General features: G+C 41.5%; 1 protein-coding gene across 3 annotated transcripts in view; it reads right to left on the bottom strand.

Annotated features, from left to right (window-relative positions):
- The window catches only part of acap1 (ArfGAP with coiled-coil, ankyrin repeat and PH domains 1), a 240,043-nt gene that overhangs the window by 13,023 nt on the left and 200,043 nt on the right, over nt 1-26,977 (bottom strand). Inside the window, exons 2-14 of one of the 3 annotated variants that reach the window (XM_015946884.3) lie at nt 20,773-20,830; nt 13,059-13,178; nt 12,818-12,871; nt 12,602-12,660; nt 7,753-7,936; nt 7,013-7,057; nt 6,779-6,874; nt 3,972-4,046; nt 3,079-3,191; nt 2,918-2,969; nt 2,727-2,827; nt 2,440-2,551; nt 2,105-2,316 (exon numbers count right to left, since the gene is read on the bottom strand). In XM_015946884.3, the coding sequence (XP_015802370.3) occupies nt 2,105-2,316; nt 2,440-2,551; nt 2,727-2,827; nt 2,918-2,969; nt 3,079-3,191; nt 3,972-4,046; nt 6,779-6,874; nt 7,013-7,057; nt 7,753-7,936; nt 12,602-12,660; nt 12,818-12,871; nt 13,059-13,178; nt 20,773-20,830 (1,281 nt within the window). Of the gene's footprint in view, nt 1-2,104; nt 2,317-2,439; nt 2,552-2,726; nt 2,828-2,917; nt 2,970-3,078; nt 3,192-3,971; nt 4,047-6,778; nt 6,875-7,012; nt 7,058-7,752; nt 7,937-12,601; nt 12,661-12,817; nt 12,872-13,058; nt 13,179-13,372; nt 14,015-20,772; nt 20,831-26,977 lie in introns of those variants that run through there. The other 2 variants (XM_070546544.1, XM_070546541.1) reach the window with 2 other exon arrangements.

The following is a 26,977-nucleotide window of genomic DNA, read 5'->3' on the forward strand; positions in this document are numbered from 1 at the left end:
ATAAGTTCAATGCATTATTATAATTATAATTATTATTATTATTATTATTATTAACAAAATGCAAATGGGGACTTTTTCATAATATGTTCTCTTTAAAACACAGCTTGTGCGTGTGAGTGTCTGAACTTGTTTAACTATCTTAGTGAGGATCAGGCTGATCCATGGACCACTCAAGTGGAGACGTTGTGGTACATTAGGACACATGTCAGTTTTTCAATTCAATTCAATTCAAAGATACTTTATTAATCCCAGAGGGAAATTAAGAGTTTCAGTACACACAATTCTGAGATCAGACATACATACATAGGCATAAACATATGACAAGAATTGGTGACTGTGGTCATTCGCAACCCGAGTCCCGCTACCTTAATAGAGGTCAGAGGGGTTTATATGAGGATTGGTTCAGGTGGAGGGAAAAAAAGGCACTTCAGAGTTACCCTCCACAGGGAGGGCAGCTTTGCTCTGCAAAAAACACCTCAGACAGATATGCAACAGACTTCAGACATCACACAACATAAGTGTCCACTAGGTGGGGAGGTAGGGTAGAGGACTCTCCAAACATCAGTGCATGCAGCCGTGATAAGTAGCGCTCGTCACCTCTGTTTGGACAGGGGAGGGAGGTCATTGGGTTTAGAGAGCACAGTGACTCCGGGAATGATTCAACGGCCTTCACCAGTCGCAGTCCTGCTCAGGCTAAGATAGGGAGACAGAGTTGCCATGGCGACGACAGCATTTCACATTTCTTCTGAGGGTTTCAGCCTCACAGGCTCAAGGGCACCAGATTCAGATAAGAACTTATTTTTGGGGCCAGACAGAGATGATTTCCTCTCTGCCTTAAAGTTCTGTTGATCTACAACCCCTCTAGATCCAATAATGGCGTAAATTAATCTATCCCAATCCATGCTGATTCGTCCACTCGCTCCTTGATCGAATCCAACTTCTGTGCCAGAGTCTGAATCTCATCCAGAGTCCCAAGCTTACGACTCATCTCAACAATTATATGAGTCTGTGCGTTCACAGCACGGTGTAATCCATCCCTGAGCTCCGGGATTGAGCCAATATTCCTCAACAGCTCATTCATTTTCCGGTAAGCCAGATAACCACTCAGGCAAAAAAGCAGGAAACCTGACACCAACACCACGAATATCCAAACATCTTCAGAATCCTCTACAGACAGTTGAGAGAGGCATATCAGGTTCCATTGTTTCCAGGAGTCCATGATATGCCCAGCTGGCTCTGTCCAAGAGGGGCAACCGGGAGTCCCTTCTCCCGTTCTGATCGTTGAAAAAATTTTGTCAATTGCGTTGAGAGACCAACTGACCAGGTCCATTTTTAATAATTTCCAGTTTACAGAAAAAATGCAGAAGCGCCGTCCACCCAAAGACAGACAAAGAGCCTTGGGGATAAGATAGGGAGGAGAGGAGGAAAAAAGTGTCTGTACTCTCCAAGAGCCGGAAAATGATGATGTTCAGTTTTACTTTTACGTTTGAAACTTTAGCACTGACCTAACTAGACACAGGAGGGAAACGCAGAAATAGATGCTGATGCAGAGAAAGCGCCCTCTTCTGGCTGTAGTCTGTATGAGATTTCTGTCACGCTCCTCCATTTGAACAAATTAAATTGTCCCTGACAAAACACCACAGGTATGTGCAGGTGAGTGGGTGAGACCTTCAGCTCGACAACACAAGAGGGCAGTTTTATTATTCGTATGTGAAAAAATGTTTGCTCTTTACCGTTTGTTGATCTGCTCTGATAAGTTTATGTTTATTTATTTATCCAAAGCGACTTACAATGTTTAACCTGTAGGGCATGTTGTGATCTGTGGGGAAAACCGGAGTACCCGGAGGAAACCCACGCATGCATGGGGAGAACACGCAACTCCACGCAGAAAGGCCGCAGCCGAGTTTCGAACCTGCGACCTTCGTGCTGCGAGGCAACAGTGCTAACCACTGCTCCACCGTGCAGTGAAGTGTGTGAACTGTTGGGTGGTTGTCATGTACCAGTTCTAATTTTACCACCTAGAGCTGGTGATGGGTTACTCATAAACCCACTGGATTTAAATACTGCTGTGTGTTCAAATGTCCTTACACAGTTGTGACTCTACCTGTGTATTCCTGAGCAGACGATACACAGTGTGATCCCCAGGTTGATGGAGGCCCAGTCAGGACTGGGTTCTCCACAGTCGCAGCACTGCCGGTTTCCTGGGATTCCCTGAATCTCCGTTAGCGCCTTGCAGTCCTCATCCTCCTGATCCATGCCTCCTCCGCCGCCTCCTCCCCCTAAAATATTCGTTGACATCGAACTGCAGCGTTGTCTCTAACAACAGAAACGCAGTAGGATTGTGAAAGCGAAATACCTCAGTTTAACATCCACTGAAAAAGATATAAGGATCATGTTTAAGTTGAGTTTCAGTGTGCGCGTGTGTGTGTGTGTCCTCACTGGACTGTGAGCATCCTCTCTGCGCTCCTGAAAGGCTGAGGCGATGCTGTTTTGGACGGCGCTGATCCAAGCTTGCTGCTGCCTTTCTGAGTCTGCCTGCAACAAACAACATCTACACACACATAGATGGTTTCCTCTTCAGCACAAGTTGTCCGACACACCACCACACACACCTCGCTTGCAGGACGAGGTGAATCCACACACTTGAGACTAATAGAAACTGCACAACATGGCTCAAATACAAATAAGCAACAACTGCACAAGGCCACGCGCCCACGCAAACTCACTTTGAAGGCGACACAACCTCAAAGCAGAACCGCCTCTCGTTTTCAGAGCTGGGCTTGACGGTGCAAAGACGCAAGTCTTCGACCACAACGGTAGGCTGGTCCTTAGTAGTCATGGACAGGAAGAACACGCAGGTAAAGACAGTGCATGCTATCACATAAGCAGCTTTAAGACTGCAGTCGCTAAAATTTACCTTAAATTTCTTCTGATACACCAGTTGATTTTTCTGGATTGAAAACCATCGTCTGGAGTGGAGAAAAAGCAAAAGAAATGACCTTGGAGTCTGTGTTCTGGACAGTAAGCAAACTGTTTCTTGTGGACACGTAAATGTGTATTTGGTGTTAAATGTTGCACCTGCTCCAGGTCTTGAAGGCGTTGCTGGCCCTCTTATAGAGGTAGCCTTCCATTGCAATCCCATTAGCAGAGTCGGCATTGAAGTCCATTATTGAGTCGTCATAGGACATGTCCTAAAAGAGTTAAAGAGAAACTAGTAACTCTTTAAAATAAATATTAGTGAGTTGTTTTTTTTGCAATTCATGCAAACACAATTTTAAAGAGTTACATTACTATTTGGTTTCGAATTGCATTAATATTATTATTAATTTAGATATATTATTTAAATAATCTCGTGCTACAGCTAGCTGGTGATGCTGCTATTTGTGTATCCAAATATTTTCAGAATGATGGTAAACAACGTGGTGCAAATTTCATGGTAAAGATGGGATGAGAGCAGCGATTCCCAAACTGGGGTCCGGGAATCTCAAGGGGGTCCTCGCAAGATTGTCCGTGCTGAGGTTGTGAAGTTAGCAAGATTTTATTTGTAAAAATTATATTTATAAAATCCCAATAACACTCAGAAGTCCATATAAAAGTCTGTATAAAGCTTGTGAGTGATCACATTTAACGTGAGTATGCATGTAGGAGTTGGGGTTGAGGGTTCTGGCTTGTCTTGGACACGGAGCCTCCTACAGCAGGTGAGACATTAGAAAGACCTGAACTAACTCTTTAAACTACTGCGTGTAACAACAATAACTTGTCTAAGCTTCCTCCAGTAATCTCTAATGTAGTTAGATAGTTTTTCATAATATAATTAGTCTTGTGGAATGAAGGCAGTGCAGTAAAACCAGCGAAAGCCTAGTTTCTTTTCAAAACCTGATAACTAAATTCATTGAAACCACAATGAAACAATCTAGTGGGGATACCAACATGGCCTTTAGAAATTTTTGTTGCATTTTTGACAAATGTACCTTTTTCTTGATTGCTGCGTGTCTTTGCTCCATGTCTCTCTTCTCTCGAGCAGCGTCTAAGACAAATTGGGTATGCTACACAAACAAAATTAGACATTTTACCTTTAATATGCCTACACAAGCGCTTACTGATAATATTCTAGTGCTATATTGCATCACATTCAGTATTTCGACAGTGTTTTTCTCCGTCTCAGTTTGAAGTTTTAAAGCTTTGAGACACTTGTTCAATCAATACATGTGTAGTGGTCTCTAGTAGGAATGAATACCTTGTAATTGTACTCGAAGGGGGAAAAAGCACAAATGTGCTTGTTTAAGGAACTAGAAGTGATTCACGTCACAGCTGAGCTTCAGACAGTAGGATTTGGAGTCTAATTTCCTGATATTTGGAAGTCTCGCCTCTGATGGGCTAACAGCGACATGACTGTCACTGACTCTGTTTTCTCTTTAACGTTGACGTTTTATCTCTACAAATAACACCAACTTTGAGGAGTTCTGCTGTGTGGTGGAGTTGCTTATGCTAACAGTTAGCTTTCTCCAGCAGACACGTTCTCTGCTGTTTCCTGGACGTTAAACCAACAACATCCTTCCCTGCTGTGAGTCAAGATGGGTGAGTCCATGAATGCTAAGTGACAGCATGATGTAGATCTGTCAGGATTTTCTATTCCTAGAGATTCACCATCTATTTTCTATCAGAAGCTCATGCAGGAGAGAGCCGTAGGAGACTATTTTCATGTTCAGCCTGCATGGAAAACTCAGAGTGATCGATTTTAATCAGAAATAATCATTCTAAATATTTTTTTCAGTGTACTGCACCTTTAGGTAGTATTAGCAGAGATCTGAGAGGACAGTTTACCTTGGTTTTCCAACTGTAGAATATAAATTTACCATAAATTTCCAAATGTTTATTAATAATCCTCTTGTAGCACCAAACTTGAAAGGAGAGGACACAATCTTGGAACCTTTCTTTAAAAAAAAAAAAAAAAACAAACACTTTATACATTCCCTACTGGCTATACATGATTATAAAACCACAATCTGCTTGGGGATAGTAGAACCTTTAAACAACAAGCTGTATAGTAAGGTTCATGAATTCAAATCTAGATATTCTAAAAAATATATTCATTTAAATGTAAGAATAAAAAAAAAGATTTATTCACTCAGGGCCGGTCCCAGGCTTTGTGGGGCCCCAAGCAGATCTTCCTTTGGGGCCCTTCATACCAAGAAGTCAACCCCAGATAATTCTTCATTTCTAGACTATACTATGTGTGTAACATACCAGCTATCATTAGCGTCTTTTTTAAATTAGCTTACATCATATCGGTGTTATTAAGGCTACAGGAGCAGCAAATCAAAATAAATGGTCTAGTTAATTTGCATTTTGAAATGCAGAATGTTATCCATGCATGGTTTATTAATTCAACTATTTGAAGGTAACATTAGCAAACACTAAATTAACAGTAAACAAATCAAGTTTACTTTCTTTTGTTCTTAAATTTAGGAACAGATGTGTAAAAAGTGCAACATGATCTTGCTACAAACCAAATGGCACTGTATGAAAAAAACAAGATCATTGAAAATAATACATTTATCATTTTTACTTGTATAATTATTATTTGAAAGCAATGAAAATATTTTCATCTCTCATCATTTTGATGCTCTTGGGGGCCCCCTGGTGGTGTGGAGGCTCCAAGCAGTTGCAAATACCGTAGGCTGGCTCTGTACTCAGTTGCTAGAAAGCTGTAAAACTAGCAACACTTAATTTTAAAACAATTGCCTTGTGTCTACAGAAGAATGAAAAATCACATGGGCTCTTCCTGTTCTCCCTTGGCAGTTGACATCTACATCCCTTCTGTTATTTCTATTTTCTGTCCTCTTGCTGACACAACAAGGTTTACTCCAGCCCGTCTGCTTTTAAATTCCTAGGATTTAAAGCCAAATAACTCAGCAGTGACATGCAAAAATGTCTACTTTTTCCAGGTTCTGCAGACACCGAGCTGCAACTAAAACACACACATTCTCTCTCTCACACAGACATGTCAAATATTTCCTGTTGTTGCTCACTTTTTCCTGTCACGATGAAATGTGATGTCATCTTGTGCCTCTGCCCCAACCTCAGAGACGCCACCCGGAAGGCTTACAACAAAACCCCCAACATTTGGGTGTTATCACCAACAACACAGTGGTAATTATAGAAAACAAACATAATTCTGTCGTTCTTCTGGTTAAAGTGTTCTAATGCCATTTTGGGCTTCCCATCTAAAAATAAGCTATTTAGCAGTCTATCTTGCAAAAACCATATAAAGTATACTATTTTTGTTGTTTCAATAAATAATATTGTTTAATATGACATCTCTTCATACAGCCCTGTAGATTATTATGCAGTTTCTCTAAATGCTTCCTTCTATTAAAACCCTGACCTCTACAGAGTTTTAGAGAACTGGTTTGCAAAGACTAATAAAAAGTTAACGGTCCAACAGACAGAAAACACATCTAGACTGTGTTCTTTCAACGAGTTCATCAGATTACATTGCAGAGGATTCTGGGTTTTCCTGGTTTTCCAAAGCTGCCGTAGGACAATCTGGAAGAGCTCTCTGAGAAAAAGTCACTCACTGACAGAAACGTGGCTCATATCCAATGTGCTTCAGGCTCTAACAACTACGTTGCTCCTATTAACGATGAGGCTCCCTGACTTCAAATCACTACAAGAACTCAGTCAATAACAGGTCAAAGACGTTTTTCTTTGACTATAAAAATCATTTAATACGGATGACTTTTCTGCAGTAAGATCATGAAAAATAAAAGATTACCTCTTCGTTGAGTTTATGTCGATATTCCTCCAGTTCCGTCAGAGACTGGTGGCCCTGCTGGAAGAACTGGGCCTGGGCCTCCATTAGGGACAACATCTGACAGGAAGCATTAGACAGTGTTGACATTAAAGACAGAACACCTGTCCTATCGTAAACACCTTATAATGGACCCGACACACAGGCGATTTAGTTTATGAAGAAACTGAATGAAGACCAGATCTGATTTGAACTCACCGCTGCCAAAATGTCGGTCTTCTTCTTGGCCTCAATGACATTGATCTGAAGAAGAAGAAGTGGTTACACACGACCAAAGGAAACTCTCCTTTTAGACATAAAATGGTCAGATGTTACCGGCATGTCTGTGGTTAGCGCACGCTTGTTCAAATGGTGGCTGGCTTCTTGCTCTGATTGGTTCTTTTCTTGTTTAGTACCGCCTGTTCAATTTGCTGATTGGTTCTTATTTTTGTTCTACCATCTTTTTTGTTTTCTGATGGGATTTTTGTTACTGTCCATTTTCCTTGTCGTCTTTTATACGCCAGTGAAAATGTCATTCATCATAATTTAGTCTTTATAAAAGTACAAATAAAAATTTTTGTTCGCCAAAATTCATTCGTCACAAAAAAATCAAAAATATTTTGTCAACAAAATTAAAGATTCTTGGAGGTTTAATGAAGGTAAATGTATAGTTTCAAACTTGATGTATATTCTGTAGCCCTTTACCATATCTTAAGTCCCTACAGCTCATTGAAGCATTAAAAAAACTTAACAAGAAAAAAATGCTAAACCAAAAATTTTTTTTTAAATATGGAGATGTTTGAAGAAAAATCATAATAGAAATACACTGCAATTATTTTTTTATTACTAATTACTGTACATTATACTAATGCCCTTATTGTCCCAAATCAAAAAATGCAAAAGGAGACATTTTTAATAGCATTTTTCATGGTGAGGAAGTTAAAGGGTGATTCTCTCACCTCCAAGACGTAGTCCAGAGCCTCTGACCGAAAGGACTTGCGCGCATTTAGCAACGTGTTACTCGCCTCCTCCACTTCATGAAGTTTTCCTCGTGGAGCCTGAGCATTTCTGGACAGCGCTGCCTCCAGGGTCTCGCTGCTGCGCTCAAACTCTTTACGGACATCCTTAAATCGACGAACATCTCTGTGAGGATGGAAGAGGAAGAAATCACAAGGATATGATACAATTTGTGTGGCCTTAGCAAGGAAATTCCTCCTGAAATTTGGTCATATTTTCAAGATTTCATTAAAGACGTTTATGTCACGGCCAGAAAAGACGTCGTTTCAACTTTAATTTTGGAACTATTTTTCAACCATGAGGAAGCATGTCGGTCTGACGTAGTTTCAACTGTCATTAAACGTCCAAATGTTTTCTGGGATCCTCCGCCATAGCTTTAAACCTCTGATTACAATCAACACTGTGCTAACTTTGGCTAGCTCGTATCATCATCTAGCCAAAGCAAGAGTTAGTTAACTCACATTAATTCATATTCACTATTCACAACCGTTGTCTTTATTTGAATGTGGCGTATTAAATAAGGCCTGGGTGATCTTGTTGGCATTATCCTAGGCAAGTTCTGCAATGGTAGCTTCAAAAAACACAATAGAGAATAGAAACTGTACTGCAACCCAGAGGTGATCCAACCGAGTAGGACCTGGCTGCAGACATCAGCTGATGTGTCGAGAGCAAGATGGCGTGTCATTACTTTTACCGGAAAATCGACGAGCGAAAGACCTCGGCAGGAAGTTGGTCTTTTTTTGGCGGCCGCTACGTTGTTTTTGTTTCAACCATACTCGGCGGGTTTCAATTGAGGAAAGGTAAGGATAAGGATGATAGATAAAGAAAGAAAGATAAGGATGAAATTAACTAATTGTTGCAACCGTTCTTAGTTCTTAAATGTAGGCACTGTAGCGTTTAAAGCTTTACCAGAGAATTATTGCAAAGGCACCGTGTTTCATAGCTAATTGTATCAATATTAACACGCAGTCTTAAAACGAATGCAGGGAGATCACAAGCTAGCTAACACAAAAGCTACATAAATAAAGCTATCAGCAATTGTAGCTTAGCTTTAACTTAGCTATTTGATTTTTCTGGTCTCCCTGTTTGTTAAAACAGTTAAAGTAATAATTTTAAATATATATAATTTAGATATGATATAAAGACCACGATTTCTAATACTGACTTGACTGAAACGTTATTAATACCCTTTTTTAATTAAAAAGCATAGATTTTCAGAGATTTGTAAGTGGTTTCAATCACTAGTTTTCATACGAGGCTAAAGTTAGCTTCCGATTCGGGAAATGGCTAAAGGGCTAATACACCCAATTTTTCTCTACTCTGACCATTTTTATTCTGCTCTAGCTCAAAACCTACAACACATACACTCTTCAAACCTGTTTTAGATTATTCTGGGCTCGTAGCAGAATGCATAAAACATAGTTTGTGATTTGTGAAACCTTCCTCTGATTTGTGAAACTTCAAAAAGACAGATTTATGAATTTATTTTTCAGCATCTGGCCCACACTGGAACTGGTCCTGTGCACCCAGAAATAAAATGTATTTTCTGGACAAGCTTAGCTTTCAATATCTCTAAATATTTTTCAGTTATTGTGTGTGGTGTGCTGGGTCATTCTACTGTGGTTGCACAAATCAGGTGTCCTGCAACAGGTACAATAACTTTGAAATAGTAGCCGCTTCTCTAATTAATGCCGCCCTCCTTCTGATTCTGTTTCAGAATAATCCTATCCTTATAAAAAATAGATGGTTTTGTCGACTGACTGCTTTGATCGGGTTTGGTTTATATTAATAATACCGGATTTAAGCACATGTAGCTGCAAATCATTCAGGAGTTACAGGCCTTAAATATAGATCTAAAATGAATATCGGACTTCTTCAAGTGACACTGACAAAACTCCTTACATGTGCTTGTATTCTTCATTTGCTAATAAGATGTATTTTTATCTAAATTACAGGACAATCGAGGCTTTGAAAAATGGAACCCAGGCAGTGATTTCAGATGGTGAAATCAAGGTAATGTTTAATTATAATAAATTAAGACTCTAAAATTGGACATAGGATAATGCAATCTCTTGTTATCTGTGGTAATGTTGCTTATTTTTAACTCTTGTCTCTACTCAGACTGTGTATAAGGATCTCTGCAGCGGTGGAGTGAAGTCTGGCCTCATGTATCTGTGGCACAATCCAGGTGTCTCGCTTAAATTAAAGCAGACTAAAGCCACTGATGTTCCACTTTGCTGATGCACAGGTAAATGTATACTGACTTACAATAAGTTGCATCACATTTATTTATGTGGATGCGTGGTCAGTGGGCCACCTGGGTCCGTTGTCTAATGCTGAGAGGAACGTTTTGTTCATTATTATGTTAACGTGTTTTATAGGTTGACGAGCTGGCAGAGCGGATTGGTTCATGCTCAGGAATAGATAAACTAATAAAGAAGAGAGTTCCAGTTTCTGGACTTGGTGTTTGATGTCCTTGTTCCAGAGGTACAACGCAGGCTTCAGCAGTGATTGGTATAAAAGTTACTTTTCGAAAACATTTGACAGTGTATGAAGTAATCCTTAACAGAGTTTGGTGGCAGGAGAATCTCGTCTCTGCTTTTTGCGGATGATGTGGTCCTCCTAGCTTCACCCAGCTCTGACCTTCAGCTCTTGCTGGGTAGGTTCGCGGCCGAGTGTGAAGCGGCTGGGATGAGGATCAGCACCTCCAAATCCATGGTTCTCGACCGGAAAAGGGTGGCTTGCCAACTCCGGGTCGGGGGAGAGGTCCTACCTCAAGTGGAGGAGTTTAAGTATCTCGGGGTCTTGTTCACGAGTGAGGGTAGGAGGGATCGGGAGATCGACAGGCGGAATGGTTCAGCGTCTGCAGTGATGCGGACGCTGAACCAATCTGTCGTGGTGAAGAGGGAGCAGAGCCGGAAAGCCAGGCTCTCGATTTACTGGTCGATCTACGTCCCAATCCTCACCTATGGTCATGAGCTTTGGGTAACGACCGAAAGAACGAGATCGCAGATACAAGCGGCCAAAATGAGTTTCCTCCGTAGGGTGGCCGGGCTCAGCCTTAGAGATAGGGTGAGGAGCTCGGACATCCGGGAGGGACTCGGAGTAGAACCGCTGCTCCTCTGGATCGAAAGGAGTTAGTTGAGGTGGTTTGGGCATCTGGTCAGGATGCCTCCTGGACGCCTCCCCGGGGAGGTGTTTCGGGCATGTCCTGCCGGCAGGAGGCCCCCGGGTCGACCCAGGACACGTTGGAGAGGTTACATCTCCAATCTGGTCCGGGAACGCCTTGGGGTCCTGCTGGAGGAGCTGGTGGAGGTGGCCGGGGAGAGGACGGTCTGGAGCTCCCTAGTTGGGATGCTGCCCCCGCGACCCGGACCCGGACAAGCGGAGGAAGACGGCGACGTTGAAGTAATCCTGCAGGTTTTTCAGGTAACAATAAAAGTGTTGGAAAAATGGGAGGGGATGAATCGATATGCAGCTGAGAAAGCCATGCTTCAGCAAATTCATTTGTACCCAAAATAAAATGGTTGTGAAATCAAGTGTTTCTTTGGTTTTATTGTCTTTCACTCAAAATAAATACCAACTAGCTAAATAGTTATCAGCTGTAGTAGTTAAATTCTGTTGCAATGAGCTGCTGTGATACACATATAGGACAGTGTTATGGATATTTAATAACTAATTTTTGTTGCTGGTGAGAGAGGAGTGTTGCTGAAATGTTTTTCACTGCTTCTGGGAGTCCTGTACTTTAGCAATTGGTGTAGGTCAAAAGTTCATCTTGGGCTTAACAATAAAACTGAATATTTAGCAAGTACTATTTTGTTTGCACATTTTGAAAAGTCTTAGTTTAACGTGTTCTCATTTTATCCAAATTTTTTTTTAATTCACTTTACAGCCTTTTATTGTGTGTGTGTATATATACATTTATGTGTGTGTATATATATATGTATATGTATGTATGTATGTGCTACTGTCATAAAAATTCCCTGTCTGAAGAACAAAGGGATTTAATATTCAATTTTCATGCAACGCAGGTAACAACGTAACTTAAGTTTGCCGGTCCAGATCTGAAGAGAAAAAAAAATCCGAAATAAAAAGCTTTTTCCGGTAAGTTTTGTTTTTTAAAAAACTACTTCCAGTGAAAGTAATGACTTCTGGTTAAGGTAATGACCCACCGTGTAATTTTTCTCTTAAATGTGTACAAATCGAAGAGAAAAACGACACAGTATGGTTTTGACAAATCCAAACTACTTTTGTGCTTTGTCAATAAAGCGTATTCAAGAAAAAAAAACCACTTCCGGCAGAGGTAATGACCCGAAAAAAAAACTACTTCCGGCAAAGGTAATGACTTCCGGCGAAGGTAATGACACTTGTTTTTCCGGATACGTCATTTCCTGTCACGGCAAAGACGCCAGCTGATGTCTGCAGCCAGATACTCTTGATCCAACCAGCTAAAAAGTCAGGAAGCGTCAATATGGGGGTTCGTGGCGTAAACCCTACTGTAGGTTTAGATCAGTGCCCTGATGGAGAAATGGTCCCCGGATGCACTTTGGACATGCCTGACTTCAGGCTAATAATGATTTCACTGTATCTAATCTCCCAAAATATTTAAACTAACAAGATCAGACTCTGATGCAAAGTTTGGATGAGTGGTTAGTAGTTGGTAAACAATTATTGGAGCCACATTGTCTCAAAGTGTTGCATAAACTACATGGTTGCTGTTGAGACAGAAAACCACGAGCTTAGATTAGACTAAACACACACAGGGAGGGCCAGGACACCCATCTCACTTACTCTTTAACAAAGGTCTGCAGCTTCATCTTCACTGCTTTTTGCGTTGTCTCGATCACTTCCTAAAGGGGGTCGGGAACAAAAAGAGCCTTCACAGTTAACACAGATCACTGGAAACGTCAGATCCAAAGGGATCATCTCTGAGCTGCAGCCTTGCATGACCACATACTGCAGCTGATAATCATGACTGGAATGAAGTCGATGCAAAGACAAACTCACCCCGTTTGCCTCCAGGATGACAGACAGCTTGCTGGAAAATTTGTCCAAGCAGTTCTGAAGGGCAGACATCCCAAATTAGGCTGTAGTTACTCCTATTATTACCTTTATGCAATGACTAAAGTGTTGGTTTTCCACTTTTTTAATCAATACACTTTTGTAATTGTACACAAAAGCCAAAGTTTATGCAGTTTTTTTAAAGTATTAATATTATATGACTTTCATGTCAGCATGATCTTCTCACCTCCATCATCTTGTCTCTACAGCACTGGTGTCCCAGTTCCCGAAGGCCATTGACGAAGCTCTTGCTGGTCTGGCAGTAGACTCTGCCTGCATCCAGCATGGCCTGGCATTGTTTCACAAGCTGAAAGACACAAACGAAGCGAGGATCTGACTGTCATCATGAATCTGAATCATTAAGCAAATATGAAGTTGTTAACAGAAACATTACCGTAATAGAACATTAGGACTTCCTGCGAACATCAATATTGCATTAAATAATGTAAAATAAAATTAAGTAATAAAAAGCTGTTTTAGCATAAAAAATATTTGTTTCACCTTGTTTTTTTTTCTTGTTTTTTTTCCTCGTGTCCTGTCTGGCTGTGAAGCAAACAGAATTGATGTCTGAATGCTGGTGACAAGCCTTACAGATTTACTCTCAGGTGGAGCATCAAAGCGTCTGCTTTTAATGTCACGCCTGATACTTAAAACTTTATTATTATTGCTTTTGGATGCTTTTTAATTCCGACCAGACACGGAGACAGAGGTGAAAGAGAAAGGAAAAGACAAAAGTTGTGATGAAGAAATATAAAATCAACATTGTTTAACTGAACAATCACACGATAATAAATCACAGTGCATTTAGTGCCAACCACAGCCTTAAGACATGTGTTGAACGTGCCCAAGTCCATACTTATGAGAGCACCATGTGAGCACCTGTGTGTGTACACGCGCTTGTTTATGTAAGGTTTCTCTTTAGGAGCGTCCAATAGAGAGTGTGAGGGGCCACAGATCTGCCCTCCAAAGATGTGTAGGAGACGGAGGGAGCTCCAAGTCCCAGAGATACAGGATCTGCCCAGAGCGCAGGGACCCCAAGGAGACCACGACCAGAAAAGCCCCCGCCCCCCTCCAGAGGAGCAGAGGATCGCCTCGGGGGGCCACAACCAGCAGCCGGCAGAGTCCCGAGAGATATCAGCGGCAAGCCCACAGGCCCGCCGGCAGCCTCCCACCCCCCAGCTGGCCGAGCCCGGGACCCAGCAACCCAGGGGCGACCACCCCCGCCGGGGACCCAGCAGACCCCAGGGACCCAGAAATCTTAAACCCCCGACCCGGGAGCCATGAACACTCAGGCAGACCAAGGCACCGCACTCCACACCAGGTGTGGGAGGGGGAGGGGAGACGAAGATGTATAGCATCAAAAGAAGTCCAAGGAGAGGGGAGGAGTCAAAGGCCCCACCTGACATATTGACCCTTTGCACGTGACGTCACGCCACTCATGTGACCGCCCCTTTCGCCATAATGGACGGCAAAAAGACCGTTTACACCCGTAGAAACTCCAGTGAAGGTAGTCAAAACAAGCCAGTTTGTAGCCTTTTACGGCTTTTATTGAGTTGATTTGACAGTAAAATGGTTTTAGCTTGCTGCGTGGTCGGCTGCACTAACAGACACGGACGTAAACTCAACTCGTTTTTTCTTTTTAATAACTTTGATGGAGACTGAGGACGGAGATGAACTGCAGCGATCAATCAAGCGGACTAGCAGGCCTCAGATTTGCAGCGAACATGTTTTTAACGGGTAAGATTAACGTTCATTTATTTCACAAGGAAGACAGGGACAGGGATAAATGTGATGTGTTTATACGAGTTATTGATAATCCTGATGGATGGTATTTCACCACGGAGGCTGCGCTCCGTCCACTGTAGTGTAAAGCGAGACAATTATTAACAACATTAAAGCTCTGATGTGTGTTAAAAATGATGTTATTTATTTATATGAGCGTCGGCGTTCAGAGAACTTCTCATTCCGGTGTGAGAGCAGCAGCTGAACCCGGTAACACCACCAGCAACAGAAGCTGGTAGAGATCGGGACGTTTTAACAATCAGCTTTGGTGTAAAGTGAAACGCTGTTTACAACATAGCTATAAATCCAGAGGGGTGAATTTAGGCAAAGTCAGCAACAAGTTTACATCGGTGAACAGCTGCAGAGAGAGCGTAAGCTAACGTTGGTAAGCTAGTTAGCATACCGCTCTCTATGAGCCCCCGCTAGATGCGCTACTTCTTCTGATAACTGAACTGGGCATGAACTAGTTGAAGGAATGCTGGAGGAGGTTTTTTTTTGTTTTGATCGCAAAAACAATTTCAGGCTCTACTTTTCCCTTTGTTTAGTAATCGTGTCGCTCACTGTTTACATGCTTTTACCGTCCAGCATGGTGGATCCACGTGATTAGGTGACATCGGTGCAACAGGGTCAATACAGTCATACACAAACACAATCACACACTCCCTCCCTCATGCTCACACATACACACCTTATTCACTCTGGTCCCGGCACTGCTGCACATGGGGTAAAACCATTTTCACCTTGTTTTAAGTGTTGTACTTATGGATGCTAATCGAATTTTCAATTATAAATAAAATATTGTAATTTTTTTTGTTTCTTTAATGTATAAACAACATTAGTTGTACACTGCACTTTAGTGCATTTATACAATTAGAAAGTTTGCATTAAAAAGATTTAAGGTCCAATTTACATTCCTTAAAATATGAGTCAACACTGGGTTAACCATTAGCTCAGTTAGCTTACATCTTCACTTTGCAAAACAACTGTTTTATCTAGTAGCTGCATTTTTCATGTTAGTATTTAAGTAAGTTAATTGTGTAAAATGACTTTTTACTGATTTTCCACTTCTGCCCGTGAACACTTACTGGAGAAGAGATTAAACCTTCACAGCTGCATCCTTTTTGCTTCAGATTTTGTAGTTTGCCAAAAATGATGACAAAACAAAAATATTAACGTTTGATAAAATTAAGACAGAAACTAGTGATGCACCGATATGAAATTTTTGGGCCGATACTGATATTCGATATTATGATCACTGTTATGGCCGATAACCAATATTTGCCAATATCGATATACTGACATTAATGGTTCTAAAATGAGCAGATTTTGTAAATAATAAAAATTATTAAAGCTGAATTTATGTTATTATGTACACACAACACACTTATTTACGCTTCTGCGATGATTTCATTCACTGGTCACATGACTAAACAATTACACATCACCCCCCTCACCCTCTGAAACAGGCAAACAAAGGGAGACGAGATGGAAAAAATATCGGTTAATATCGACCTGGTTTTACTTATCAAACCGATACTGCTATGTTAAAAATGGACTAAAATCGGCCGATACGTAATGATTCATGTTCCTCATATTCTGCCTGTCATGTTGGTTGCCCCTCCTGCATCATTTAGTTCACCTGAGTTCTGCCTGATTACTTCATGGAGCACACCTGTTCTTTCCTCTATTTAAACCCTCTCTGCCTCTCTGCCAGATTGTCTGTAGCCTTTTGTCTCAGCATTCCAGCAATTCATCGTTCTGACCTACCAAGCCCTATACACATTCACGTTCCTGGATTGTCTCTGCCTAGCCCTTAAAGGATTTGTCTGCTTTTCTGACCTCTGGACTCCGACCCTGTTTTGAACCACGGCTTCTGATCCCAGTCTGCTCCTCCTGTTAAGTATGCCTGCTTCTGCCTCTCTGTTGATGACCGTTGTCTGTTTCTGAACCCTGCCTATGGACTGAGTATTTGTGGATGATAACATTTGTCTGTGTCACGGAAGAGGAGACATATTCACAGACAGAAGAGGAGGGAGAGTTTTCTGTCTAAGGAACATCCTGGGAACTCCCGAAACCAACGTTTCCCCTGTCTCTGCCTCTGCCACATTTTCCCTCTACACTGACCCCTTTAACAGTACTTAGCTGCAGAGACCCAGCTCATGCCCAAACCCTTACTTCTTTAATTATCTTTTTATATATTTAACTCCTGTGTAGCTGAATTCCGGGTCTCCAGAAAACCCTTCACACAATACTGATATTGATGCCGATATATTGTGCATCCCTAATTGAAACCAAAGTCTGTCTTTTTAAATAATATTAACCCCCACTCTGTTAAGCAACACAAATCCCACTAATGCTAGCTGTTACTTTGTACTGATTTGTCAGAGTCCAAGTAATATCCATCCATTTTCCTCCACTTATCCTGCACGGGGACAGCAGACTAAGCAGGAAGGCTCACAATTCCCTCTCCTCAGCCACTAAGGCCAGTTCCTCTGGGAGAATCTCAAGACGTTCCCTGGCCAGGCCAGAGGCATAGTCCCTGCAGCGTATCCCGGGTCTTCCATTAGGTTTCTTCCCAGTTGGATGTGCTCGGAAAACCTCACCAGGGAGGCGTCAGGAGGCATCCTAACTAAATGCCTGAGCCACTTCAACTGGCTCCTCTCCATGTGGAGGAGTAGAGGATCTACTCCGAGCTCCTCCCGGATGACCGAGCTTCTCACCCTATCTCTAAGGGAGAGCCCAGACACCCTGTGGAGAAAACATTTCAGCAGCTTGTATCCGTGATCTCGTTCTTTTGGTCACTACCCAAAGCTCATGACCATAGGTGAGGGTAGGAACGTAGATCGACCGGTAAATCGAGAGCTTTGTCCTCCGGCTCAACTCTCTCTTCACCATGACAGATAGGCTCAAAGCCCGGGTCACTGCAGGGTTTTAAAAGGGTTACTGGCTGCATGTAAACGCAGCACTCAGCCAGTAACCCTTTTAAAACCCGAATATTCACAATAACCCGGTTCCGCAGGTCCATGTAAACACCGCCAAAAACCCGGATATGCACATAAACGGGCTTTTAAAAACCCGGTTACTACACCTGGGGTAACCCTTTTCTAACCCGAATGTTTGGTCGTGTAAACGCATATCGGGATATCCCCATCAAAGCGTGTGTTCTGCGCATGCTCTGTTTGCAAGGAATCTTGGTCTTTTGAGTAGCGAGACGTCTTGTATGCGCCAGAACACCGGAAGTAAACAACAAGTTGGGAGCAACATGGCGAGTCGCGGCACAGCACCACACTTTTGGAGTGACGAGGAAACTAAAGCGCAAACAAATGCGGTCGCTATCTCTTCCGAACTGGGAATCATGTTGTTTTCACGGATACCGGAACAAGAAGAACCGGAAATGACGCATATTGCATCTGGACGTAGTCATACGTCCTGACGCTACCCCAACGTCCGCATTTAAATCGGGTTATGCAAGTTAGGGGTAAATCTTTCTATTTATGCTTGTAAACGGGTTATTCTGATCAACTCAGAAACCCGAATGCCGACCTTAACCCGATCATAACCCGGATATTGGCTGCATGTAAACGTAGTCACTGTGTTCCATCCAATAGCGATCCTATGTCAAGCCCATCTACTTCCGGACCACGGGTCCCCGGAAGAATGAAAAAATGAATGCAAGTCAATGGGGCTAAAACGCTATTTTCTAATTCCGTTTGTTATGTTTCATGGATTTCACATATGATATCCGTGAATTTTAAAGAAGCTTTTTGATACCAAGAACGTGCTTATACTTGAACGGGGGAAACGTTATTTTAGGTGTTGTGTGAAAATAAGTCCAGGACTACAAATGTGCTTCATGAAAGTGACGTCATCAAACCAGACAAGGAGAAAACTGAGGGGAAAAGGGATTTAAGTTCAGCAAACTTCTAATCCTTCTCACAGGAAGAAAGAAACACCATAAATCTGACCATTTGGTAAGCAGCAGCTACGCTAGGGGAGAGGAGATTACGTGGTAATGTCATATATGCGACATCCCGATGTAGTCATGCTAATTACGAACTTTTACAAGCTGATAAATCTCAATGTACATGAGTGGTCAAAACACCCATCATTACTTTTCATTTAAATGGCAGTACAACATATGTGAGATCCAGGGCGTAAGGCAAAGCAGATTAGAAAATAGCTCTTTTAGCCCCGTTGACTTGCTTTCATTTTGTCAATCTTCTGGGGACCCATGAGCCGACCGGAAAGGGGGGAGACTTAGGCTCCCAATGTCTCTTAACCTAGAAAGACAGCAACATTGAAATTAGCAAACATAGCAGTGGTAGCTAATTTTAGCTAACCCCATTTAACTCATCACACTGACTTCATTTCACTATTCTTGTACTATTGTGACCCTCCATGCTGGTTGACCTTCGACAACTGCTGGTTGAAGAATGATAACCCATTCCACCGTAACAAGTGACCAGACAAGAAACCAAAATGAGGGGGAGGGGCCAAGCTTTTGTGGCTACATGTGTATTTTTCCATGGTATTGAACACCCTGAATGTGTAAAATAAAAAGTTGAAAAATTAACCAACATGTGATTTTGTTGTTCTTTATAACTGAATGGAAATGGCAATTATCTAAACCACTTAACAAATTCAACACAACAAATACCACCAGGAGAATAACGACTTAAATCATCCTTAAAAGTTACACCTCATAGTAAAGGTGAACAATCGTGTATGATTTATTTGCAAGACGTTTTGTTTCCACAAAAAACTGACCAAACACACATTTTCTAACTTTTTGTGCGAAGTTTATGACAACTTCAAAGAACATCAACTTGACAGGAAATAGAAAAATTTGTCAAACTATTTGTCGGATGATCCATGGAAATTAGTAATGGGAAAAAACATTTATGGATTATTTAAATTGACCTTGAAGTTTTGTGCTTCAGTACCACGCATGTTGGCTCACTAGGATATTATAGACGCGTACTATGACTGCTCTTAATATCCTTAGTCGGGGGATTTCTGGTGAGACGAGTCAGAAAGTGTGCCAAAAGATGGGAGAATAGGTCTGTCTAGTACAGAAATAACTTTATTCCCATGGTGGTAAATATGGTGTGAGTTTGGTGAAATTGTATAGTTCCCTGGTTTCAAATGAGTTTATTTTATAGTAGCAGTACAACAACCAAAGGCTAAGAGTGGAACGTAAATGTAGTTTTTAGGTATTTTAAGTTACTCCCATTATTCTGTAATCATCGTATAATATACTTCTAAAAGGTTTGGTATAAATGCATGCAGAATTAATTTATAGTAACATAATATAACTTCCAATTATATTTTGAGTTTTAAATCACTAAGATGTAAAAATGCCCTTGTTCTCTTTTTGTAGTATAGTGGTAAATTACTTTACTACTCTTTACTTTGAAAGTAGTAAACAACTGCAAGTTTAGGATTGTTGTTGTCATGCACAAGACCAGAAAAATCACTTTTAATCTGACTGAAAAGGATTATTACTGGAAAAACAGTAACAGCCAAAAATGACTATGATGTCAGTCTAATCTAAGGCAAGCTGGAAAATGCCCTTTTCCTGTTCTTTTCCTTGACAGTAAACTCAGAGTTCAGATGCAAAGCAGAAACACTCTGGGTAAGGTTTTGCACAATCCTGAGAGATGTTTATAAAACCCAGTTGGCCCAGTTTCATCTCTGCAGGAGAACATAAATTACCCATCTGTCATATGTTTCACGTCAGGTTATTTCAATTTATAATCAAATGCATAAGAACTATAATGCTGAGCTACAGACGCATGAACAGAAATTAAATCAGGCGTTTCGGGGCTTATTAGGTATCACCAGGGAACAGAAACACAGAATTGGTGTATCAGTTCTATGGACCTGAAACACAAACGTGTGTCGGTGAGAACAGATGTCGTCCTGAAGCAGAACAAAGTGTAGTTCTCTCATCAGGAGGACAATATGATGGGGAAGCAGCGCCTGCAGCTACTTCCTGTTCATTTCAAGTAAACATTACCTCAGAGACCAACGTCCACATCTCACTTCACTGAGTGTGTCTGTACATCAGCAACTCGTGTGTGTGTGTGTGTGTGTGTGTGGGGGGGGGGGTTGCTCACCTTTTCCAACCGAGTCTCGAGCTCACTCACATCTCCCTGGACGACCTCGATTTCAGCTCTGAGAAAGTCACAGAAATGCAGAAATGAACTGAGTTAACCTAAAATATTATTAACATGAACTCAAACACGGCATTTAAACTAAATATGTTAAAAGTTTTTGCATTAAAAACTTTATTTGGTCTGCAGCACTGAGAGGTAACTGATGTTGATCGTATAAATAATAAAAATAAATAAATTCAAACCCAATTCAATGTTTCTTGACTTGGATTGTTTGGCTTTTCAAATGTTTTAGAAAAAAGAAAAGGAGTACACATAAGAAAAATATTGCGATAACATTTGTAATAATTTTTTTATTCTGCCACAAATGTTTAGCATCTCTATTAAGTAAACTGGGTGTGAGCATCAAAGCAGCAATCTGGAGATTTCCCTCTTTCAGGAGCTATTTTAGAAATAGGTCGTACTGTGACCCTGCTCTCTGATATAATGTAGACAATGCGCCAGTCTTTTACTTTTGTTAAGCCCCCCCCCCCCCCCCCCCCCCGCAATCTGTACAGCCCATGTAGTTTGGATTTACCGCCGTTCAGCATTAGCCAATAGCGTTAGACATCTGCTAACGTACAAATGTCAGTCTCAGAGGGTGCCCGTGCATTTGAGGACGTATGTGATGCAGAGTTGGCGACATTTTCTATGGACGAGTAAGTCTTTACAACATGCGTGAATAAGCAGCACAACATGAATATTTATTCATGGTTTCGTTCTTTTTTAAACACAGAAACAGTTTTGTTTACCTGTTTGTAGCTACAGTTTCGCCGACGGCTGCCGGCTTCTTCAGGCTGACGCTTATGGTCATCAGCATCAGCCTGAAGAAGTCGGCAGCCGTCGGCGAAACTGTAGCTACAAACAGGTAAACAAAACTGTTTCTGTGTTTAAAAAAGAACGAAAGCATGGATTTAGAAAGACACAGCAAGAACACACCTAAGTTGTTCATGAATATTTATTGTAAAACAATGCGTTTTAGTTCACAAACGAGAGGCGTTTAAGCAAGGAGACGGGTTTAAGGCATTCTTCCACCTCTAGATGATGCTCTCTGAAAAACAAACTCCAGACTTCTACATCAAGGCAGGGCTGCCATCTGTCACGCACTGAGCATGAGACACGCATTTGACCGTCTTCATCGTCTGTCGCGCCACACTTCCAACATCTCACGCTGAAGAACCCTCCCCCAATTAAGCTCACGGGCAACGGTCCACAAGCAACCCCCCCCCCCCCACACACACACACACACACGCTCTCAAAGTGAGCTCATGTAGGCAAAACGGTGTGCGCAATCCCCCCACCCCCACCCCCACCCCTGCTGTCACACAGTTCAGAAGTTGGCAGCCATGTTAAGGACAGAAAAAGCCCATTTGATTGGTCAAACGTGATGCTGCTATCCTATGGCATGACCTTAAAGAGCAAGTCACCCCCAAATCAACTTTTTTTTCTGATAAACTATATAAATGCGTGTCTAATCGTGCTGCAGACACGTGTCGTCAATAGTTTTGCACTTTAGTGGATTTTAGTGAAAATTTTTATTTTCTGCCTAAAACTAACAGTGTTGTGCCGTTGTCAGGTAAAAACTCTGCACTGCATTTGAATTTAAATCTGCCATCGCTATTGGCTAAGAGGTGCCCTAGGACGTTAGCTGGTACCATATAACGTCACAATTTCGTTGTGAGCCTGTGTGTGTGTGTGTATTTGTTAGCGGCTCCGCCCTCTCTGTCTGCTAGGCAACAGCATTTGTTGCATTTTTCAAACAGGAAGTGGGAGTTGAGTAAGACTCTGGTAGGGAGGTGACTTGCTCTTTAAGGCATAAAATATATGATAATTTACTGACAACATTATAATTATATTTTTTGTATCTCTGTTTTTTTCTAGGTTACTGTAAAAGAAAATGAGCAAATAAAGAATTTTGGCAAGAAAAAACATTTGAACTGCTTTTAATCTGTTTTGTAATGTGGAGAACGTGCCCTGTAGACAATACTATAATCTCTTAGCTTTGGCCAGTTATCAACACAACAACATTTTTAACAATCTAATATTATAATTTCACCCATAATTGACAAAAAGGAATAAAATTTAGGAGATATTTTCCAACAATTTATTTCATTCGCACAGTCCTTTGTGATACTGACATTATTCACATTCACTTTGGGTTAGGGTAGAGATTAATCATCTATTGACCCCTTGTACGTGACGTCATGCCACTCATGTGACCGGCCCTTTCGCCATGATGGATGGCAAAAAGACCGTTTACACCCGTAGAAACTCCAGTGAAGGTAGTCAAAACAAGCCAGTTTGTAGCCTTTTACGGCTTTTATTGAGTTGATTTGACAGTAAAATGGTTTTAGCTTGCTGCGTGGTCGGCTGCACTAACAGACACGGACGTAAACTCAACTCCTTTTGTTTCTTTAATAACTTTGATGGAGACTGAGGACGGAGATGAACTGCAGCGATCAATCAAGCGGGCTAGCAGGCCTCAGATTTGCAGTGAACATGTTTTTAACGGGTAACATTCATTTATTTCACGAGGAAGACAGGGACAGGTATAAATGTGATGTGTTTATACAAGTTATTGATAATCCTGATGGATGGTATTTCACCACGGAGGCTGCGCTCCGTCCACTGTAGTGTAAAGCGAGACAATTATTAACAACATTAAAGCTCTGATGTATGTGTGTGTGTTAAAATGACATTATTTATTTATATGAGCGTCGGTGTTCAGAGAACTTCTCATTCCGGTGTGAGAGCAGCAGCTGAACCCGGTAACACCACCAGCAACAGAAGCTGGTAGAGATCGGGACGTTTTAACAATCAGCTTTGGTGTAAAGTGAAACGCTGTTTATAACATAAAGTTATAAATCCAGAGGGGTGAATTTAGGCAAAGTCAGCAACATGTTTACATCGGTGAACAGCTGCAGAGAGAACGTAAGCTAACGTTGGTAAGCTAGTTAGCATACCGCTCTTTATGAGCCCCCGCTAGATGCGCTCGCTACTTCTTCTGATAACTGAACTGGGCATGAACTAGTTGAAGGAATGCTGGAGGAGTTTTGTTTTTGTTTTGATCGCAAAAACTATTTCAGGCTCTACTTTTCCCTTTGTTTAGTAATCGTATCGCTCACTGTTTACATGCTTTTACCGTCCAGCATGGTGGACCCACGTGATTAGGTGACGTCGGTGCAAAGGGTCAATATGCTGTGCACCCTTATTATACATATAATATTTACATGAATAATAAAATAAAACAATTTACTGGTCAAATTTGTATTTTAAGTCTATTTTTTCATAAATATTTTTACATAGTGTAAAACATGACTAATTCATAAAAGCCGATTAAAGAACCACAAATTCTCATAAATCACACTTTTATGCATTTTTTATTATAGTTTATTTTTTCTGATTAGATAATTGATTCTCTGCTACAATTTCAATTCCTTTTTTAAAATATAAAAACACTACAGCTAATCCATGTTGATTCCTCTCATTGTTTTTCTCTTCACCGTTAGCTAGATTACAGCTGTCATCTCTGGTATCTCCTATTATCACTTCACAGGAACCCAGATAGACACGTTAGGTATTTTTAGAAACTCTCCAACCTTTTAAAGAATGTGAAATGCATTCCTTTAGGCTTAAGCAAAGTTTAGCAGTACTTCATTCATGTTTTATAGGTGAAAAGGAGATAAAGTTTTGTTTTTGAGAACAAGAATCATGTTGGATGTTTGTGACAGCAGTGCAGACTCAGGAGTCCTGATTTAGGCCAGTTGGGCGGAATGAAATGTTAGACAGTGTTTCTTTCTGCCTGTTGTGTCATCTCGTAGCAGCAGCTCAACCATGTGGTTTCCGCTGCCTTCCACCAACGGTACCGACAGAAAAGAGACGAGTTGGAGTAAAGAAGAGAGCAGAGTGACGACAGACAGTCGCTGTTTGTTAGTCTGTAGCCGTGTCTTTTTGACAAACAGTCAATGAAGAAGAAAAAGGAAAACAAGGAGACAGAAATAAGTTATTATTTAACCTTTTCTGTTGATGCAGAACGGGGAAAATAAAGCGCTAAAGTCAAGTTTCCGCCGTGGTTCTCCCCACAGAAAACACACTTCCTGTCTCCTGTTGATCACCTCAGCACATCTCACTTCACTTCCTGATGCTCTACCACCCCGTTGTTACCTAGCAACAAGAGGTAGCACATCCCCGTGGTTGACCACAGCGGTCAGAGCTACCCCTCACCTCTCCACGTGTCGTCTCCTCCATCGGACTGACATCAGACTTTCCAGAGCCTCATGAATGTACAAGACGGCCGACACCAATCTGACGAAACTTGGCGTGACTCGGGCTGGGTGCCAGAAACTTTGAAGAGGAGGGGGCACACCCAAGTTCTTGAGCCATTTGCGAAACCAGCTTAGTGCATTTCACCTTTTGACTCCTCCAGATGCTGGTGTTGAAAGAAACTTGATGGAGCCGCATTTACAACTCATCCAGGTTTTAAAAATAGTTTCTGTGGTTTTACAAGAAGCTTAGAAGATTTATAATAACAAGATTTCACAGGTCAACTCCACAGTGATGCTAAACGGAGGGCTGAACACAGATATGTGAGCTTCCTGTGTCAGACATAAAAAATGCCCAGATGAGCCGTAATTCAGACTTTGGTACAATGTTCACGAGCATTTTTTTCCTGCTGACTAACAGTTTTTGCCTGTGTCTGTTTGCAAAATATCTCATGAATCAGTGTTTTATCTTTTGCTGTCAATCCAGTTCAGGGTGGCCGAATTCAGGGGCTGCATCCTTTGAAGTCCGCATTTGAAGGCAGATTACGTCACAGTGATGCGACAAAGGCGGTTCATTCAAAGGCTACTCCAAACGCGGCCCACAAATCTTCCCTATCCCAAGATGTCTTTCAGGCCAAACAGATTTTTGTTCTGGTAGTGATGGTGATCTAAGCAGGAGAGGATTGGAGTGCAAAATTAAAAGCTTAAAGTTGTTGTGTTGTTAGGTATTTGTCGTTTGCATAGTTCTTTTTAAATATAGTTTGTGACCAAATATTTTAAATAATTGTATACCGGCTCAGTGGCCTCGTGGTATGAGTGTCTGTCAGAGGTGGACTGGGACAACAATAAGGCAATTTGGACCGTCCCACATTGGGTAAGTGGCCCACCTGGATGATGCCAGATATGCCAGACGGCCAGTCCACCCCTGGTGTCCACCCTGAGACTGGGAGATTGTGGTTTCAAATCCACAGTTGGATCATACCAAAGAATTAAAAATGGGACCCAAAGCCTCTCAGCTTGGCACTCAGCAATAAGGGGTTAGATTTGGTTGTTAAACCACCAAATAGTTCCAGAGCGCAGCAAAATTTCAAGCTCTGTATGAGAATGAAAATGCACTTTTGGATCCTTTTTGGCCTCATTTCGTTTTAAAATGTATGAACTGAACATACGCCGCGATAAGAGCGGGAAAAAATCTGGACACTGGACTATCCACTCACGTCCAGTCTTCACGTTCCTCAATCGACTCGGCCTTCATGGACCGGTTGCGCCGGGTTCTAACAAGGATTCAGCCCAAGAATTTGGACACTGCCTGTGCAAAACTTTTTTCTTAAAATGTTGCCACTGTCTTCCCATTTGGAGTCAACCCAGTTCAAGATGGTCACCACAAATCCAGCTAGCATTTGGTGTAGCGGAGTCATCTGCGTCACATAATCCTTCGTATAAGATATTGTGATATTGTGTAAGTACTCATATGTTTTTTTTCCCCAATTAGTTTATGTATTTGGCATGCACTTTGATCCAAAGCAACTTACGTGAGGCTTGTTGGAGGTGATGGGGCAACAGTGCAGAAAATAAGAGTGCAAGTATGAGGGAAGTGCACAAAAAAGGAGTGCAGTAGAGTTGGGGATGGGAGATGCTTTATGAAAAGCTGGGTCTTTGAGAGTTCCTTAAAGACAGGGACACGCAGCCTGGTAGTGCTTTCCACCATCATGGAACGAAACACGAAGAGTCTACAATAACTGAAAAATACTTTATTTTGAAACTCAATTTGATTCCATTGAGGAATTTGCAAATAATCAAGCTATGATTCATTTTACCTCATCTGACAATGAAAAATATTAGTGAACGTTGCTGTTAAAGGTCAAAGTTTATTTCTCCTGCATCCTTTACAGCAGTAGTGTCCAATC

Source organism: Nothobranchius furzeri, chromosome 2 (genome assembly GCF_043380555.1).
Source record: "Nothobranchius furzeri strain GRZ-AD chromosome 2, NfurGRZ-RIMD1, whole genome shotgun sequence".
In the NCBI taxonomy this organism is placed as follows: Eukaryota; Metazoa; Chordata; class Actinopteri; order Cyprinodontiformes; family Nothobranchiidae; genus Nothobranchius; species Nothobranchius furzeri.